The sequence below is a fragment of the Pongo abelii genome, chromosome 1 (assembly GCF_028885655.2).
Source record: "Pongo abelii isolate AG06213 chromosome 1, NHGRI_mPonAbe1-v2.0_pri, whole genome shotgun sequence".
In the NCBI taxonomy this organism is placed as follows: Eukaryota; Metazoa; Chordata; class Mammalia; order Primates; family Hominidae; genus Pongo; species Pongo abelii.
In genome coordinates, this window is record NC_071985.2 from 91,223,644 (window position 1) to 91,241,809 (window position 18,166).

At 49.1% G+C, this 18,166-nt stretch overlaps 2 protein-coding genes across 4 annotated transcripts in view; both read right to left on the reverse strand.

The window, feature by feature from the left end:
• Positions 1-7,188: 7,188 nt before the first annotated feature.
• On the reverse strand, positions 7,189-10,947 carry ACKR1 (atypical chemokine receptor 1 (Duffy blood group)). The gene is made up of 2 exons (XM_002832334.4): positions 9,081-10,947; positions 7,189-8,602 (listed from the first exon to the last, which is right to left on the reverse strand). Exons 1-2 carry the CDS (start codon positions 9,099-9,101, stop codon positions 7,613-7,615), a joined length of 1,011 nt encoding a protein of 336 aa, XP_002832380.3. The 5' UTR covers positions 9,102-10,947; the 3' UTR covers positions 7,189-7,612.
• A 77-nt stretch (positions 10,948-11,024) lies between these two features.
• CADM3 (cell adhesion molecule 3) overlaps positions 11,025-18,166 on the reverse strand; it is a 31,332-nt gene continuing 24,190 nt past the window's right edge. For all 3 annotated transcript variants that reach the window (XM_002809956.5, XM_002809957.5, XM_054527208.2), the window contains 4 exons: positions 17,505-17,595; positions 16,899-17,068; positions 14,072-14,197; positions 11,025-13,174 (listed from right to left, as the gene is read on the reverse strand). In XM_002809956.5, the coding sequence (XP_002810002.1) occupies positions 13,056-13,174; positions 14,072-14,197; positions 16,899-17,068; positions 17,505-17,595 (506 nt within the window). In that variant the 3' untranslated portion in view covers positions 11,025-13,055. The remainder of the gene's footprint in view (positions 13,175-14,071; positions 14,198-16,898; positions 17,069-17,504; positions 17,596-18,166) is intronic.

Here is an 18,166-nt window from a genome sequence, read left to right on the forward strand (position 1 = left end):
AACATATTATCATAGAGTTTCAGAGTCTTCTAGTTCCAAAAATTATGATTAATGGTATCTTGGATTAGATCAAGGACTATTGAAAATCTTCCTCTGAGTGATTCCAATGTATTGCCAATTTGAAAGAAAGCAGTTGGACTGGTCCCAGCTTTAACCCAATTCAGGGGATGCTTTCTGTGACATTTTGATAATTTATTACCATCAAGCCACAGCTTGGATCCTTTCTGTAGTTATGAACTCATAACTCAAATTACTTTTACCTTCTTATTTTCTTTCTCTTATTTGCACCAGAGATGCAATTTTTTTATTTGCATTTCTCTTAAATGCTGTTATCTCATAACAGCATTTGTAATTTATTTGTGTGTTTATGTGTCTAATTACTGCCTTTCACTTTAGTCTCCAAACACCACAAAGGCAAGGCCCACATCTGATATGCTCACCACTGTAAAACAAGAACACAGAGCAGTGCATAACACACGGTCAGCTCATACACATTTCCTTCCTCCCTTCACTTCTTCCCTCCCTCCCTCCCTCCAGAGTGTGACAGCCATCTCTGCGGCTCAGATTGAATTGTCAAAAGCTCTTCCTAACATTCAGCCAAAATCAGCCTCCCTGTTACTTCTTCTCATTCAGTGTTTCTAATTCTGAAGCTACATACATGCCTAATGCTTTTTGAACAGCACAACTGTTGAGTTAAAGACAACTATATATTTTCCACACATTTCCAGTGTAAATCTCCCCCACCTCTGACCCCCTTGCACCTTTAGTCTCTCCGTGTAGAAGTAACATGGTCTCTAGACTGTCAACATTTTGGCCACTAGCTCCCTCTCCCTTGTCTTCGCTTTTTTTTTTTTTTTTTTTTTTCCAGACAAGGTCTCACTCTGTTGCCCAGGCTGGAGTGTGGTGACACGATCACGGCTCACTGCAGCCTCGACCTCCCAGAATCAAGGGATCTTCCCGCCTCAGCCCCCTGTGTAGTTGGGACTGCAGGCACACATCACCATGCCCAGCTAATTTTTGTATTGTGTGTGTGTGTGTGTGTGTGTTTACAGATGGGGTTTAATCATGTTGCCCAGACTGCTCTGGAACTCCTGGGCTTAAGCAATCTGCCCACCTCAGCCTTCCAGAATGTTACGATTATAAGCGTGAGCAGCTGCACCCAGCCTGGCCACCCCCTTTTTAAGAACTCTCATTTGTTAGTGGCCTTTAAACATGCAGTACCCAGAGCCAAGCCCTCTATTCTAAATATGGCCTGTCCAGGGCAGGGGTGGTGCTGTGCACTCCCTCGTCCTGTACACTTTGTCTCTTAATGCGGTTTGAGTCTGCATTAGCGTTTTGGCTACCACATGCACTATTGAATCATCTTTAGCTTATAGCCAAGTGAAACCTCTAAGTCTTTAAAAATTTTTTTTACAAGAACTTCTGTTGAGCCAGGTATCTTCCATCCTGTTTTTGTGCAATTGATTTTTTAAACGCAGGTTTTGCATAATCCCTATTATACTTTATTTAATTTCTGCACATGTTTGCTATCTCAGTGACCTTCCCTTCCCTTGCTCTTGTCTCATTCCCCAAAGCATTCCATGGAAGTCCTCCCTGTCAATCAACCCAGTATGTGAAGGGAACAACCCTGTTCTGGGGCTTGAGGGAGATGATGGGAGGAGGAGAAGCATAGTCGTGTTTTTGGAAGCATCCAGGCAGATAGCACAGACAGTCCACTTCTTCCTCCCCTCTTCATCAGGTCACAGACAGGAAAGGGCCAACTAATTTGTAAATAACTTTCTTCTCCAAGGCTCCACACCCCATTCCCTCTACTCTGGGTAATTGTCTTTCAGTGCGTTGGCTTCCAGACTCCACCGCAACCACCCTGGAGGAGTGTGAAAAGGCAAGAGCTTCTTGCTCTTGTATCTTCTGTGTGTCTGCATGTAAGGAACACTTCTGAACATGACACTGAGACAGGAACACTCACTGACTAGAGGCTGTGCGATTTGCTACGGGCCTTTGACTGTGAAATAGAAGTTTGCTCTGAGAAGTCTAGGTGACTGAGGGATTTGTGGATTTTCTATGTGTTCTGGGATCCAAATTTGTTCAAGGTTGTTTGGGAGAGGACTGGGAAATTTTGAGAAATGAGGAAGGAAGGAAGGAAGGGGATGGGAGACCAGGTGGGCCCAGAGAGATTCTGATGTCAATAATTGTGTATGATTCATTTCCAAGTATTCCAGTACTTTCACTAGCATGTTGAATGTAGTAGATACTCAACAAATTCTTTAAATGAAATTAATTATACACCCCTAAGTGCCTTAAAGGGTGATCCTGTTACCAAAACTGCAGAGAGATCAATTGCCACAGGGGGGCGACAGAGGCCAGAAGGTGAGAGTAGGAGCCAGCGTTCACAAATGGGGAAGGGGTAGGGTTGGAAGGGGAGCTAAGTTGAAACTAAAAGGAAGGAGAGAAAACCAAAGAAAAAGAAAATCAGCATGGTGACTTTTCGGTCCAAGGGGGGTAGTGGGCTCTCCCTGAGAATGATGCAATCTGAGGAGGTGGCTGGACTATGAATTTGATTCTGAGCCAGTGAAGGACTTTGTCTCCCAGAACTCTGGGGGAGTCTCAGTGACTCACTTTTCCTCAAGCAAAGATGAAAAATGACAACCTTTCCCAGTTTTCCCCTGCTGGCCAAAAACCCAGCAGTATCCCAAAGGAAAGGAAGCATTGTTTCTTTAATGCGTGGTTCAGGAACTGTGGTGAAGTCCTCAACACCAGTCAGCCATGAATTGACACAAAAAAACAGGTTCACAGGCCAGAAATCTACAGAAGATTCTCCAGCCTCTTCAGCCCCCAGACACTGGAATGACATGGGAGAGGCTCTGGAGGACTTAGGGAGAAGAGGTCAGTTTTCTGCATCAATTATTTGCTTACTTGTTCCTCTTCCCTCTCTGGACTGTGAATGTTCCAGTGTGGGCAATGAATCTTTATTCATGAAATTAACTTGGGTATTTAGTAGATGTTTCCTGAGCTCTGATCATGTGCCAGTCAGAGAAAGGACTCTTGCATGGTTGAAGTTGCTTTTCTAGTGTTGGAGGGAGGAGGTAGATGAGCAGTAAACTGATAAGCAAATAAATGAATAAATAAAATTTTAACATGTGATAAATGCTACAGTGGAAACATCCAAGGTGAACTGGTAGAGAATAATTGGGTGTGGCATGGCCAGGCTACATTCCACTGGATGTCAGGGAAGGTCACTCTTGAGGGAGGTGATATTTGCACAGAGACCCCAAGGACGAGAAGTTGTCAGTCATATAAAGAGCACAGGAAGGAGCATTTGGGGCAGAAGAGATATCAAGTGCAAAGACTCTTAGAGTGGGAAACAGATTTGCCCCTTCAAAGAACAAAATTCACCCCTGAGCATAAAGCTTCTTGAGCTGTGGGGAGACAAGGCCACCGGCTAATCGTGGAAGTCCTGTCAGAGAGTACAGAAACACTTAGGATTAACTCAAATGCAGTAGCGAAGAACTAGATGCCAAATTTAGGGTATAATATTGGATTTTTGTAAAGAGTAACTTTATTACTATCGTTGGATTTTCTAAGAGGCCTATAAGCCTCCTCCTATCCTGTAAACATTAGTAATACCCGATTTAGAGGAAGAAGACTAGGTCCATGCTCTTAGAAAGACTAGAAAGATGAAAGGTACAGTTTGGAGCTACATACAATGTATTTTTGCATGACACAGAGAACTAACCAGGAAAAAAAATACAGTTATCTTTGAAGAGGGCAAGGGTGAAACTTGACACATTATCTGGGAAACCAAAGGCACTAGGCAACTTTTTTTTTTTTTTTTTTTTTTTTTTTTTTGAGATGGAGTCTCACTCTGTCGCCCAGGCTGGAGTGCAGTGGCACGATCTCTGCTTACTGCAAGCTCCACCTCTCGGGTTCACAAGCAGTAGACAACTTTAAATGTCCACAGATGTGGTAGGAACATATAGAGAAAGCTGAGGACAAATGGCATTGATGGGGAAGTTGAGACTTTCATGCTAGAAACCAAGTTTGCAAACAATCAGGCAATGATTTCGAGATACTAGAGAGCTATAAGAACTTAATCTTCTCATTTATAAAAATGCGTCCAAAAGATTTCCTAAATCTAAGTGCAACATAAAGATGTCTGATACATCCCTTTAAAATGATGTTCCCGCCGGGCCCCGTGGCTCACGCCTGTAATCCCAGCACTTTGGGAGGCTGAGGCAGGTGGATCACCTGAAGTCAGAGTTCGAGACCAGGCTGGCTAAACTGGTGAGACCCCCGTCTCTACTAAAAATACAAAAAATTAGCCTGGCGTGGTGGCGGGCGTCTGTAATTCCAGCTACTCAGGAGGCTGAGGCAGGAGAATCGCTTGAACCTGGGAGGCGGAGGTTGCAGTGAGCCGAGATTGCACCACTACACTCCAGCCTGGGCAACAGAGTGAGACTCTGTCTCAAAAAAAAAAAAAGATATTCCCAAAATCCCCCAACCAATTTTCAAGAGCCAGTCTCTCAGAGAGTTTCTCTTCCCTTCACCAAATAGTTACAGGAAAGAAGAAAGCTAACATGTATTTTTGCTGAAATGATGCTTAAACACTCCCCAGCCCTCTCTGTGTTCCCCACACCCCTCCTGCCCAAATCACCTAGAAGATGTCTAGAGATGATTTGGAAGGACTTGGACTTGTTAATTAACCTAAACAGTCACATTCGTCGGCAAGGTGCATTATTGTTAATTAAAACTGCGATTCTCCTTGTGCCCAGACGGCGGGCTGCTGTTGTCAGAATAATTAGATAGCATACGATGGTTTTCATGCAAATCTCTGGCAATTAGAGTTGGCGATGAATTGGGTTTGAAATCCCAGTGAAGTTCTCAACCAGAATTCCTCTGAGGGAGGAAGGTGGTGATGGGGTTGGGGGATAGGGAAATAGGAATGGAAAAACGGTGTGAGGACCAAGCATTTGTTTTCTAAATCCTAAGGGAGGGGCCTCAGCTTGGAATAAATCAACTATGAGCGTCAATGTGATGTTCAAACTTCCCTTGAATAATAGATCTCTCTCCTTTAGAAAGCAAAGCAAACTGACCTTCCTCAGGGTCCTGTGTTTTCCCAAGAGCTTTCTTCCCTGGCTTGCTTCTTTAGCCAGGAGGCCCAATATCTCATACACAGCTAAAGTCCCTGCCAACCCTAAGATTAAATTCTTAAGGGCTCCAAGGAGACAGGATTTGTATTCCTGAAGGGTTGCAGAAAAGATGCCAGATTCAGACCAATTTTAGAGTGGTTGATGGCATGCAGTGGGTTAAATGCATGGGGTGGCAGGTCCCCAAGAAAGCTTTAAAGAAATGACTGAGGTCCGGGTTAGACTTAAAGAGGAACTCTCCAAGTGCTGCCTAGGTAATGGCAGGGAAAGGGCAGCCCAAAAGGCCTGGAGCAATCCCGGTGGGGGTGGGGATGAGGAGGATGTAGCAGGGGGCGGGGGTGGGGCACTGTCTCCAGCCCACCCTAACCTCTTAGCAGCTTCGGGCTTCTGCAGCTGCCTTTCCCTTGTGAAAGCCATGAGAGCTGCCAAGCTGTTACCCAGGAGTCTGGGGTTCTCTCTAACTGGACTGACTGACCAGGGATTTCTATCCAGAGGCACAGGGTTGGGGGCAGATAAGACAAGCCTAGTGGTCTTAAATTAAGCCTCCCTTGCACCAGGTTGACACCGGAAGATTCAGGGAGTCAAAAACGCCCTCTCCTCCCCCTCAACTAGGTCAGCTTCCAAATCAGTACCTTGTAAGGGAGGACAGCAACATCTGGTAGAATTGGAAGAGTGGTCAAGGACGGGAGGGGGATATTGAGAGGAGCCTGGAAAAAAAAAAGCGGGGGGAAAAAATACTAGAACACATTCATGAACTGTGGTTGGAAACCAGAGCATAATTTAGGTTTGTAAATTATTTCCTTTCTCTTCATTTTCTCTCCCTTCCTTTCTGTTTCAGAATGTCTCCCGCGTCTCAATCGGTCCCTAAATCCCGCCTTTCAATTTAGGACGAACCAATCAGGAGCTAACCTGGTGGTTGCTAAGAGACAGGAGGTGGGAGATTTAGAGGCTTTGTCGTGGCACCCACCCAGGAAAATTCCCTAAGCCTTTTGCACCCTCCTGCCTAAGCTATTCTAACTCATCTCTGCACCTCTCCTGCACTCGCCTACTATTCCCAAGCCCAGAGAGTCAAGCAGAAACATTTTAGTAAAGAAACCAGGTATAGCATATCTTCGGAAAATGGAAAGATGGTAATTTGGTTCAAACTGATAGAACGTATCTGCTCAAGTTTCCCCAGCCTTTAGTTGGGTTAGAGGTAGGAACTAACTGTTTTGTAGCCACTTGGGTAGAGGGTGAATTTGCTCTTGGTGGTAAAAGCTGTGCCACTAGTGAGGAGGGGCTTCTGTCCTTCCAGCCATCTAAACTTGGGTAGGTAGGGACTGAGAAAAATCTCAAGGTCATGATTAAGCAGCCAGAGAATCAGGGGTATATTTGAGAAAGAGGTGCCCAGGGGATTGGGGTATTGTGTGGAAGGTGGAAAGAAAGATGTATGTGGGAAATAAAGGTTTATTTCAAAAGCTGAGATTTTGAAAGGGAAATTCGGGGAATTCCAAGCAGAAGATGAATCAGATCAGGGCCTCCCCCTTCAAGTTTCTCAACCCTTCACAACTTCTTGATCTTTTCTTCCCTCCACACATCCTACACAGAAAAGACTAGGCTTAAAAACCAGGGTAAAGAAAACTCATTTGGGTAAGCAGTGAGTCATAAATCCCGATTCTATATCCTGTGAACAGGGATGGGTGCAGAACTGAGTGGGGGTTTGGGTCCTGAGAAAAGTCAGTGCACACGCACAGGTGTGCGCAGTTCAGGTGCTGACAGAGATGCAAGCTCGTGGGTGGACATATGTTTTTACATGCATACATCTAACATAAAGGTAGATTCTAACAGATCGAGAAACAGATGTGTACACACACACACACACACACGCATGCACGCACATTCAGGTCATGCTGAGGAACCTGGGAGAGATGACTCCCAGGAAGTGGATTTTTAAATTACCTTGATATGTTCCCTGAACTGAGTAACATCCCCTGGGATGCTTCTTTCACCTTCCCCACCACCATCCTAATCACTAAACAAAGCCAGAGAGGAGACAGAAGACAGAGAGAGGCTGGGCAGGTAGGACAGGGGGAGGTGGTATTGCTCTGGGCTTTGTCATCACTCTTCCCTGTTTATCTCTCAGTTTGGGTTCCTATTCCATTTGCTTCCCAGAATGGCTTTTTTTCCAGCTAAGCCATCCCTTCTGGGTTTTTTGGTTTAACGACTCCCCTCATGCTCTGGTTCCTCTTCTCTTCTCCCTTGAGATGGCAGTGACCCCACACCTCAAGAGAACATCTGTGTACCCTGAGGGTATTTATTCATCATTCACCTTCTTCCCAGGCCAGCTATAGAAACAGACACTGGCAAGAAAGTCTGACATAAAAATGTCTCTCTCTCCATTCTCCTTCTTCTCCGCAGACAAAATAAGAAACCACCCGCTTCACAAAGGCAGTGTAGACTTTAATTCAGGTTGACAGGTGGGAAGAGAACTAGGATTTGCTTCCAAGAGTGTCCAGATGAGAAGACCATTCTTCAGGGAGGGGCAGAGAGAGCAAGAGGGTGCGGGTGGCCTGGTGGCAGAATAGGGCAAGGAGCAGGGGCGTAGCCACACAGTGCAAAATTGCCAGGGCTTCTGCCAGGTTCAGCAGCAGGTCCAGAGCCTGCTGGGCCAGACATGTTGACAACAGCAACAGCTTGGACCTTACCAGGAAATCCAGTCCTAGAACCACCCCATGAGGCCACCAGAAAATAAACCAGGCCCACAAGATATTCATCCAGGGGCCTGGCCCCATACCCAATGCCGTCTTCAGCCCCTTGGCTCCAAACAAACCCAATGGCAACAAGACAAAGATGGCAAGACAGGCTACAGTGTGTGTGGCCTGCAAAGCCTTCAGCTCCGTGCTGTATATCAGGGTGCAGAGTCCACCAGAAGCACCACTGGCCAGGGTGACAGGCAGTGTCAGTAGGGCAGCCACTCCCCAAATTCCCACAGTGAGCCCCAGGGTGAGGCCTGGGACCTGGCCTGCACCAAGTTTGTGGCCCAGGGAGGCATGGCACCCTAGCAGCAAAGCCTGGGCAAAGGCTGAGCCATACCAGACACAGTAGCCCAGGCTACACAGGGCAGAGCTGCGAGTGCTACCTAGCCCTGGGGCCAAGATGGGCACCACAATGCTGAAGAGGGCACTGCCCACAGCCAGCTGTGCCAGGACAGGCCAGCCAGGGCAGAGCTGCCAGCGGAAGAGAGGTCTGAAAAGCATGAAGAGGAAAGTGCTGCTAGCTAGGATGCCCAGGACACTGGTGAGGATGAAGAAGGGCAGTGCAGAGTCATCCAGCAGGTTACAGGAGTGGCAGGGGGCAGCTGCTTCCAGGTTGGCATCGTAGTCTACATCTGGGAAGGAATCATTCCCACCATAGGAAAAATTCCATAAATCTTCGAAGTCCAGCTGACTTGAGTTCTCAGTTGAAGGGGAGAGCTCCGCCTGGAGGACATATCCAGAGGAGGCCATCAGACTTACACTGGAAGAGTCTCCCGGGAATTGAGGGGCAGGTGGGAGGGGAGGACAGAGAGGAAGGTCGGGTGGGAGAACAAGATCTCTGCAGGAGTCAGATGCAGTGTGGACAGTGGAAAAGGACAAAGCAGGGAGCCTGAAGAGCCAGAGCAGGAACAGTCCTGGGGAAGCCAGGGCAGCTGGGGCTGGAGGAGCAGTGCAAGGTCAGAAGGAAAGGCACCAAGAGACCAGGATGGAACTGACTCAAAGGCAAAGGGAGGGACACAAGAGGGAGCTAGGAGGCTAGCATAGGAAGGAGAGAAAGAAAAAGACTTTAAAGGAAGAGGAAAAAGCAGGAAGGGAGAAAAGATGAGGAGGAAAAGGAGGAGATATAAAGACTGAGGGGCAAACAGCAGGGGAAATGAGGGGCATAGGGGTAAGGGACTCTGGGGCCTGGCCCCATACTCACCCGATGCAGACAGTTCCCCATGGCACCGTTTGGTTCAGGCCCACAGACAGAAGGGCTGGGACGGCTGTCAAAGCCTGTGCTTCCAAGATAAGAGCCAAAGACTAATGAGGGCCATCAGGTTCCGGGCAGGGACAGGGGGCATCAGGAAGCCCTACCCCACGCCCACTGGCTGCCCAAGCCTCAGGCCTATGGGGGGCACTGGCCTCGGGGCTTCCTGTTTTGAGGTTGGATTTGACTGGTTGGGACTACACTCAGGAAAAAGGTGGGGACCAGAAAGTGGGCATTTTACCGAAGTGGAAAGTGAGATTGAGAAAACAGGGGGCTTTCCAGCAAGTAGAGATTCTTCAAGCACAAGGAAGGAAGAGAGGGGGCTGGGTAACTTGTGAGGCAGAGATAAGGGAGGTGCTGGGAAATTGGAGTGGAAGGGCGGCTGACTCTCACTGCTCCTCCATCCCCTTGAACTTGATCCAAGGAAAAGCAGTTCAAAAGCCTTGTGTTTTGGAGAAAGGTGGTGGTGGTCAACTCTGTCCCACCTGAGGGGTGTGTGCATGTGGGCGTGAGCTCTTTGTGTGTACTGATCTCTGTGTACGTTTGCTGTGTATCAGTGTGCACATATCTGTATGTGAAGGGCTTGGTGGGTGTCTGGGTGTGTCTGGCTATCTCTAGGTCTGGGTGTTTCAGTGTGAGAGTGGGAGGGTTGGGGTGGCTGTTGAGGCTGCATAATGAAGCCATTTCAGGGAGCTATTGGGTGTTTGCCTAGCCACCTATGGGCTCAGTGCATGCCTCTTGCGTATGAAGTGCAATACATGGTCTGACAAGTTAAAGTAGGCTCTAGGGGACAATGGGACAGCATATTTTAAAATGGGACCATTGCCCACAGGGTGATTTCTATTCATATTTCTACTGGGGGACATTAAGTCTCTTGGAACTGTTTCATTGGCCAGGCATCTTAGCAATATGGAAAGTTTCTCACCGAGGGGCAGAGCTGGCCAGCAGAGAGAAAGGGCATCTACCCTGCAGGCAGGCCGATTCTCCTAAGCCCATTTCACTTTTTTAGTGGTCTCTTCCCCCTGCCTCCCCTCCTCAGCTGTTTCCCCAGGATCTTCACTGTTTCATCACCCCTCTCTGCTTTTATTTCCTCAGCTGGGGAGACATAGTGGGGACTTTGGGAGCGGTGAGCCATGGCGTGTCCAAGTCAGAGCAATGAGACAGAAAGGGCTGGTTAGGGGACACTGTTTCATTTGTCCAAAACAGCATCGGCTGCTTCATCCCCAGTGTTGTTAAGGACCTTCTGTCCCATTCATGTAGGGCTTCCTAGGGGGCCAAGCACCTCAGACCTAAGGTGCAGAAGGACGGGTACCTTACAGAGATTTCCCCCTTTTCTCCCAAGACACTAGCTCAAGTTTCAGGTTCAACATGAAGGGGCTGGAAAGTGAATTTGGTCTGGTGATGTCTGGTGATGCTCTCCAGGGTGGGGTTGATGGTGTCTCCATTGCTGTCTCAACATTCTCCAGCAATGCCTGGCAGAGGGTCGGGGGAAGCAGTCAGATGCCCCCCAAGACACTCTGCGGAAAGGAAGGGCTTAGCCAAAGGAAGTGAACACATTTCTCTCCCTTGGAGAGTTATATTGTTGCTGTACATAGATATCCTTGAGAGTGGCCTGGCAAGGGACACATCACCTTTTGAGGCACCAGGCACGAGGTGCAAGGGGTATGGGAAGAAGACCCTCACATACACACATCCCAGCAGCAGCAAGAGGAGCAGAAAGGAGGCAGCTGAATGACACGGATAATCCAGATATATTGAGGGTGACCCCTCTGAGATTAGCACAGGAGAGTTAGAAAGATTATAAAGATACACGGTCCCCTCCCTGCTCCCTTCCCCCGCCCCCCCAACCCTGGACAGACACACACAGCACAACAGCCCCTCTCCCTCCCACCCCCCATACAAATATGGCTTCTGTGTAATATGGACAGAGTGGTTCAGCTCGAAGAGGAAAAGTCATTTTCCCAAAAGCGGGTGCTGGGAGACAAGAAGCTCGACAGGCCTGGGGCCCCAGGGCTCTCTTGCTGTTGTAAGAGGAGTAGGCCCTGGCTTAGGTGAGGGGCTGCCTGTGGTGCCCAGGGCCCTAACCAGCGGCTGGAAGGTTCACAATTGTATTACCTGAACTGAACGGGGGTGGGCAGGCCTGCTAGATTGCAGCTGCCCCTTTTTGCATGCCCATTGTCAGACCAGGGAGGAAAAGCTGGCGGAGGGTGGGAGCGATGCCAAGGGCATCCTGGATCTGAGGCGGGGCAGTCCAGCCAGGACAGGGAGGACCAGGAACCTCATCTCCATGGCAACCAGCTGGGGCCATGAGAAGGAAGACGGGAAACCAAAAGGAAGGGTGGGGACCCAGCCTTCAACTCACTGGGTACAGACTATGGGAAAAATAGGTGGTGGTAGGTCTTTCCAGGGTCAACGCCAAGGAGAGGCCTGAGAGGTGCATAGCAAATGCTGTGGCACTGACTCCATGGCTCAGAGGAGGGAAATCCAGGGAAGGGCTGAATGCTCTGTGTTTAAGGGAGAGATAGAACGGACAGCTGGGCAAACACACACCCGGGGACTCCTTTCTCCAAGACGGATGGGCATTGGGGGTGGCAGAGGAAATACCAGCATGGAACAACATCCCAGGTGAGGTGTGAACCCTGACTAGGAATACCCCATTCCCAAAGCCTCCCCGACATGTCCCACAGCCCTGTCCACCTGCCCAGGACCCCTGGCTCTTAGCCCTCCTCCTCAGTCCCTCGCTCTGCCTCTCACTCACTCACACACACGTGCACACACACGCACACATGCACACATGCATACACACTACACACACGTGCACGCAGTTCACATTATTCCCTTAGTTTGGGCAGGAAACAGCTCAGTGCAGTGAAGCTCCTTTTAGTAGTTTTGTTGTTACGTCTGCCTGGCTGCTGAGGGAGGAAGGACTAAGGGCTGGCGTTGGGACCAGGAAGGGGGCACAGGGTGGCCAGGATGGGAGGAGTGGTTGCCGTGCAACAATCCAGAGTCTTGGGTAAGAGTGAGGGGCCTCTCAGTGGGGGAAGCAGAGGCAGTTCAGGCCCCGGAGCAGTGCCTCTCCCACAGCTGCTGGAGCAAGGAGGGGCAGCCACACTCTGCTATCTCCAAGGGCAGTTCCTACGGAAAGGGCCCGGCTTTGTTCATTTGCGGGGGGAATGGGGCGATAGTCCACCCCCATCCTTCCTCTCCAAATCTACTCTTCCTTGCAGGGACCTGCATCCTCCCCAGGTTAAAGCCCTGCGTCCCTGCACGGCTCCGTGTTGTCTCCAGGCCACATCTCCTCAGGACTCCCCCACTCATCACTTTCCCATTGCTATGGAAGAGGGGTGTCAAGGTGGCACCTTCCTCCCTGTCCGTAGTGCTCAGTTGTGTGGCTACCAGAGGAAAAGCCACTCCCAACCTTTGCCGACAACCATCCCGTTTCTGGGTTCCTGGAGAAGTCTGGGAAGCTGCTCTGTTGTAGAGGCTGAAAGGAGGGCTGGTGAGAGCCCCCAGCTCCAAACCAGCCCTGCCCCTTACCCTTCCTCACCCCTCTACCTTCATTCTCCTCCTAACACTTCAGGGTTTTTTTTGTTTGTTTGTTTTTTGCTTTTCTCACCCCAGGGCTCCCGCCTCTCCAGCCTGGAGACAGATTTGATTTGGGATTGTTACAAAAATAATAATAACCCAAATGCAGAGAAGCCACGGAAAGGGCTGAGGGCAACCCTCCCCTCCCCCCCGCCCTCCTCCCTCCCCATTCCAAACCGAGTACAAAACCGCACCCAAAGCAGACATTCTGTACAGGGGGGTGGGTGGGCTGGGGAGCAAGCGGGAGGGGCGGCCCTGGGGTCGCTCTGTACAAGTCCGGGTTGGTGACGGCCCCAGCAGTCCCCATGGGGCCCCTGGGGGGCGCAGAGTGGGCAGGTGCCCCTAGATGAAATATTCCTTCTTGTCGTCCCCTCCCGACTGCCCGCCTTCTGCATTGATGATGGCCGTGTCCGCGTCTGGAGCATCGTCGGAGCCTTTCGCCTCATGTGTCAGGTAGGTTCCTGTGTAGAGACAGAGGCTTCTCCTCTCAGGAGCAGCTTCCCAACCTCTGAGTCCACCCTGCCCACTTTCTCACCCACCCACTCACACACTGCTCAAGTAATTTTTCTCTTGCCAATAGCTCTCTTCTACTCCACCTTACCTAATTCGCATTTTGCTTCCAACATGCCTCACCTGACCACACCCTTCATGAATAATGAATCCTACCCCTAAGTAGAATCTCATCTATAATACAAAGCAAGAAAGAGAAGTGTGTGTGTGTGCGCGTGCGCGTGTGTGTGTACGCATGCGTGTGCATGCAACTTGGTGACGGGGGATCTGCTATGTCAGCTTCACGAACAAAGCAATTGAGATCTGGCTTATGTATGACCAGCCTTTGGAGTCAGGCCGCTGGCTAGAATTAATAGCAGAGCAGGAAGTCTGAGAGGAAGAAATGTGAGAAGAGGGTAGAGAGAAGGCATGGATATAAGAGAGAAGGTAGAAAAAGGGGAGAGGAAAGAAAGGCAATGAGATCAAAGGAGAAAGAAAATGAGGTTAAACAGACAGAAAGGAAGAAAGCGCAGGAAGCAATGAGATGGAGATGCAGTTTCAGGAGCTCTCCGTCTTGCAGCAGGAGACCTGGAGGTAGAGCAGCATGGGAGCAACCGCTGACTGAGTGGGAAGGTTTGATTTCACTTGGACGATCCCCAAGTGATCAGGCTTTACTGCGGGGTTGGTGGTGCTCAGTTATCACAGGGTTGGCAATGATAGGGTTGGCTCCATTTTTAATTCCCTAAACACTCCAAAGGGCTGACAAGTCTCTGAAGGCCCTTTCCACTGTCTGCTTCTCCTCATGCCTGCCTCTGATTGGTCTCCCTGCCCCTCCCAAGTTCTGCTGATGCTCTCCTTGTGCCTCTGACCTTTGTGCCGGATCAAGTAGTGGCCGAGGAAGATGAGCATGATGAGCAGCAGGAAGACAATGAAAGCCACGATCCCGCCGATGATGGCGTGGTAGGTGCTGGAAGAGGAGGGCACTGGACTGGGGTCTGGAGGAAAGGGCAACACACACAGTCAGATCTGGGGAGAGCCCTTATCTTATAGCATTCTAGCTTGGCCATGAATAGTCTTACACAGCAGGGAACAGGTACTAACATCAGGAAAATGGAGCAGTATCATTCATCATGCCTTATCTTGTGCTTATACGCCACGCCTGGATTACAGTATTTGTTAAAACAAATTGATGGATTAATGAATAAATAAATAAATCTGCCCATACCTAGTCATCTAAGTTAAGTTCTTGGCTCTGAAGCTTGGCCTTGGTCAAAGATCATTGCTTTAATGCCTCTCCTTCCTTCCCTCCCTCCTTCCATTTCTTCCTTTCTTCCTTCCTTCCTCCCTCCCTCCCTCACTCCCCCTCTTCTTTTCCTTCCTTTTTCCTGCCTCTCTTCCTTCTTTCCTCCCCCCTCCTGCCCTATTTCCTTCTTTCTTTTCTCCCTCTTTTTCTTTTTAATTTCTGGGTTATCAGAGTGTTCCTTCTCTGTCCCCATGCCCTCTTACCCTCCTGTCTGCTTGATATTCTGAGGCAGCTCCCCTAGCTCTAAGGGCCTTCTCAGCCTATTCACCCACTGCCCTAAGATGAAATAGGAAAGGAACAGTAAAACCTGATAGAGCCAAGAATTAAGCACTTTGACAGCACCTTACGAAAGATGATAGATGTCAGGGGCCACAATCTATCATCTATGTAAAGAACACTGTTCCTTTGTGGCAGGGGAGTTTAGTGTTCCAGGGAAACCCCAAGCCTCTAGTCTTTCCCGAGGAGGAGGCCTGGGACTCTATCTTCACTTTGCCACCCTCAAAGCATTTGTGCAAAGGAAAAGATGCTTTCTCTCATGCTAGTGGATGTCTCTGCCACTGAATATATAGCATCTGTCCTCCATGGCAACCTATATAGAGGATCGGCAACCTATGTAGAGGATCGACAACCTATACAGAGGATCAACAGCACAGACTGGGCCAGGTGTGGCAAAGACAGCAGCAGCCACCGCCAGAGTCCCAAATATCTGAGGACTCGCACGGGCCCAGCACACGGTTCTGATGTAGCCATAGACATAACTCTCTCACCCATGGGAGAGCTGCTGTTTTCCATGGACTCAGCTTGAGTCTTAATGCCTCATTGACTCCTTACATATTTTGTCTTTCCTACCTTATGTCTCCTCAGGCTTGGCTGGGCCCACGTTTTCGTTCCTTGCCTGTCTACACCTTATTTGAAAAGAAAACATTTGTGTTCTGGTTTTTTATGCCCTGCTTGGGAGGAAGGGAGAGGATAAGTCCAGGAAATCTATGATATGATTGCGGTGGAGGTAATAGTGTAACTTGGAGGAAGCAGAGTGAGTTTACCTGCTGTCTCTGTCTCAGGGAGTAAGCGAGACACCGTCCACATGGAAAATCAATCCTGGATTCTTATTCCACAGGCTATGGAAATGGCAGTTCCTTAGAAAAGCACAGGTTTCCATGGCCAAACGACCTCTGGGGTCATCAATTACAGGCCCCTGTCTCTAGGTAGAACTGCATTTAATTTCATTCCAGTCCCGCCCACTTAAGGATATTCCTGGAAGAAGATGCAGTAGCTCCTTCTACCACCAGGCGTCAGCACTGGAAACAGATGTAGTCCAACAGGACTCCCTCTGCCTGGCTGTTGAGCACAGTGCAGAGGGGACATCAGCAAGATACCAACCACAAGGGCACAAGAACTTTCTCTCACTGCCAATCATCATCAGATTGGTCTGGAGAGATCTGGGGGCAGAGACCGGAGCTCAGTGCATTGTCCTTGCTCTTGGCATCCTACAATAGCCTTGTTGTGCTGAGGCAGCTCCCACATGCTGAGGTCTGCCCCTGGAGTGGGAATCACCCATCCAGACATTCTGATCCCAAGAACTCAGACCTCTTATCGCTGGGAGGCCTGGCTCTTGTCCCCTCAACTGTTTTAATGAGTGTTTCAAGTAAGGGAACCTCTGATGTTTCCCCGACAATGCATTTCCCCTATTCTAAGAAAAGATAAGACTTTGTGGCGGGACCCACAGCCATTGGAATCTTCAAAAAAATCCCCTGTAAACTCTCCATAAAGGGGCCTCTGTGCCACCCTGTCACTACTCCTGAAGCTGGGTTTTGTGGTCACAGCTTTGAGAAGAACTTCACAGAAGGAGCATCACCTGGTCCTTCTAGAAGATACGGCATCTGAGAAAAGATTCTGTCTCTTGGCATAGTACAAGCTTCTCTCTATTTTCTGTCCAGACCCAGTACACTGTGCTTAAGGTGGGCAGAAAAAAAAATGACAGCAGTTGCATGCACCCAATACCTAGTCTTAGGAGAAGCAACTCTGAGAAGAGCCAGTTAGAGAAGGAAATGCACCTGCGCCTGCACTTGAGAGGCTTTGGGGCCTCTGCACACAGAATTATTGTTCTTGTTGTCAGACAAGTGCAGGGGATGGAAGATGGTGTCACCCAGGCCACCACTACCAAAGAAAGGCAGATGAGAGCTCACCCTTCTAATGTTTTTTCACTAAGCGGCCATTACACCTTCTAGAATGGACCTGGGACCTAAGCCCTCAGGGACCCCAGTGGTGGGCTGGTTTTCCTTTACTCCACTCCCCGTCACAGTTTGGGGATGTTATCAGGAAGCATTTTTAAAAAGGGAATAAGATGGACAGAGAAAGGAGATTCTGGAGGAAGAGAACTGAGGAGGGCTCACCATTAACGTTGAGAGTGTAGTAGGCCTTGTAGCTGCCCATGTTGCTGGTGGCTGTGCAGCCGTAGGTGCCGCTGTCACTCTTGTTGAGGAAAGGGAAGATCAGGGCACTCTCCTGGGTCATCTTCAGGGGTGGCACACTGCCCTCCTTCTCCCATAGGTACTGCTGGGGGCTGTCGAGGCAGACAAATCAGAAGAGCTCAGGACAGCATAGGCCAGGGAGCTAAAAGAAAAAAAAAAATAACTGGGAGCAAGGATGTCAAGGACTGTTTGATGAGGCTGGAGAAATTATCGGGGCCAGAGACATTGGAGCTGCTATACTCCAGGTGGCCTCTTGGGGTTCGTTCTGGGGAAGCTGTAGATCTCCAGACTTGTATCTTACTTTAACTTGGCCTTTGTGGGAAACTCAGGAACTGAGCTAGGGAGTGGCCCCTTCCCACTTGCGCTGTTTTGCAGAAGAACTAATTGCAGGTGGACATTATTGGACAGTCAGGGAAATGAGAGGCTCAGATCAGACAATACAGAGGAGATAGGAAGCAGCTGTTACGTGAAGAAGACAATCTGAGAATGTGGAGAGTAAGGAAGAGACTAGGAAATGGATCTTCTTACACTGGATTGCCGCGACCCTCACAGTGTAGCAACAGCTTCTGGCCTTCACGAGGATGGGGAGGGTCTGGCCTAATCATTGCAGTCGGTGTGTCTGTGGAGAAGGAAATGGTGTCAATGAAAACTTCCCCACACGGCTTAGGAGATTCCCTCACTTAGTTGCACACTACAGCTTCTACCTCTAAATGTTTCCGCAGCCCAAGAAGCGCAACAAAGACCTTCCTTCTCCTACTTCTTATGAACAAGGAACATTATTGCTATTGAATATGTGAGCAACTTCTCTTGCAGCCTTGTGTGATAGGATTCTGGAAGGTCTGTCCTTGGTGGGCCCTAAGAGATGTCTTAACAGAAAGCTGAGAAGGGAAATGAGTGGTTTACCTGTGCCTAGCAAACCTCCTAGCACATAGGAAGGACCTAATACATATTTTTTACAGAACAAATAAACTTGAACTTGCCACATATTGAGCTCACAATTTCTCAGTTCTCTCTGCTCTGCAAGGGAGCTTAGAACTGGAAGCAATGCTTGAACACAAAACATCATTTTGAATGGTCAGTGCAAACACGAAGTGAGAGCTTTGAAACAGCAAGAGACCAGGGTCATATTTTGGCTGCAAAAAGGCACTGACACAATATAGAAGGGCTCTGTGAAGGAAGAATGGCATCTG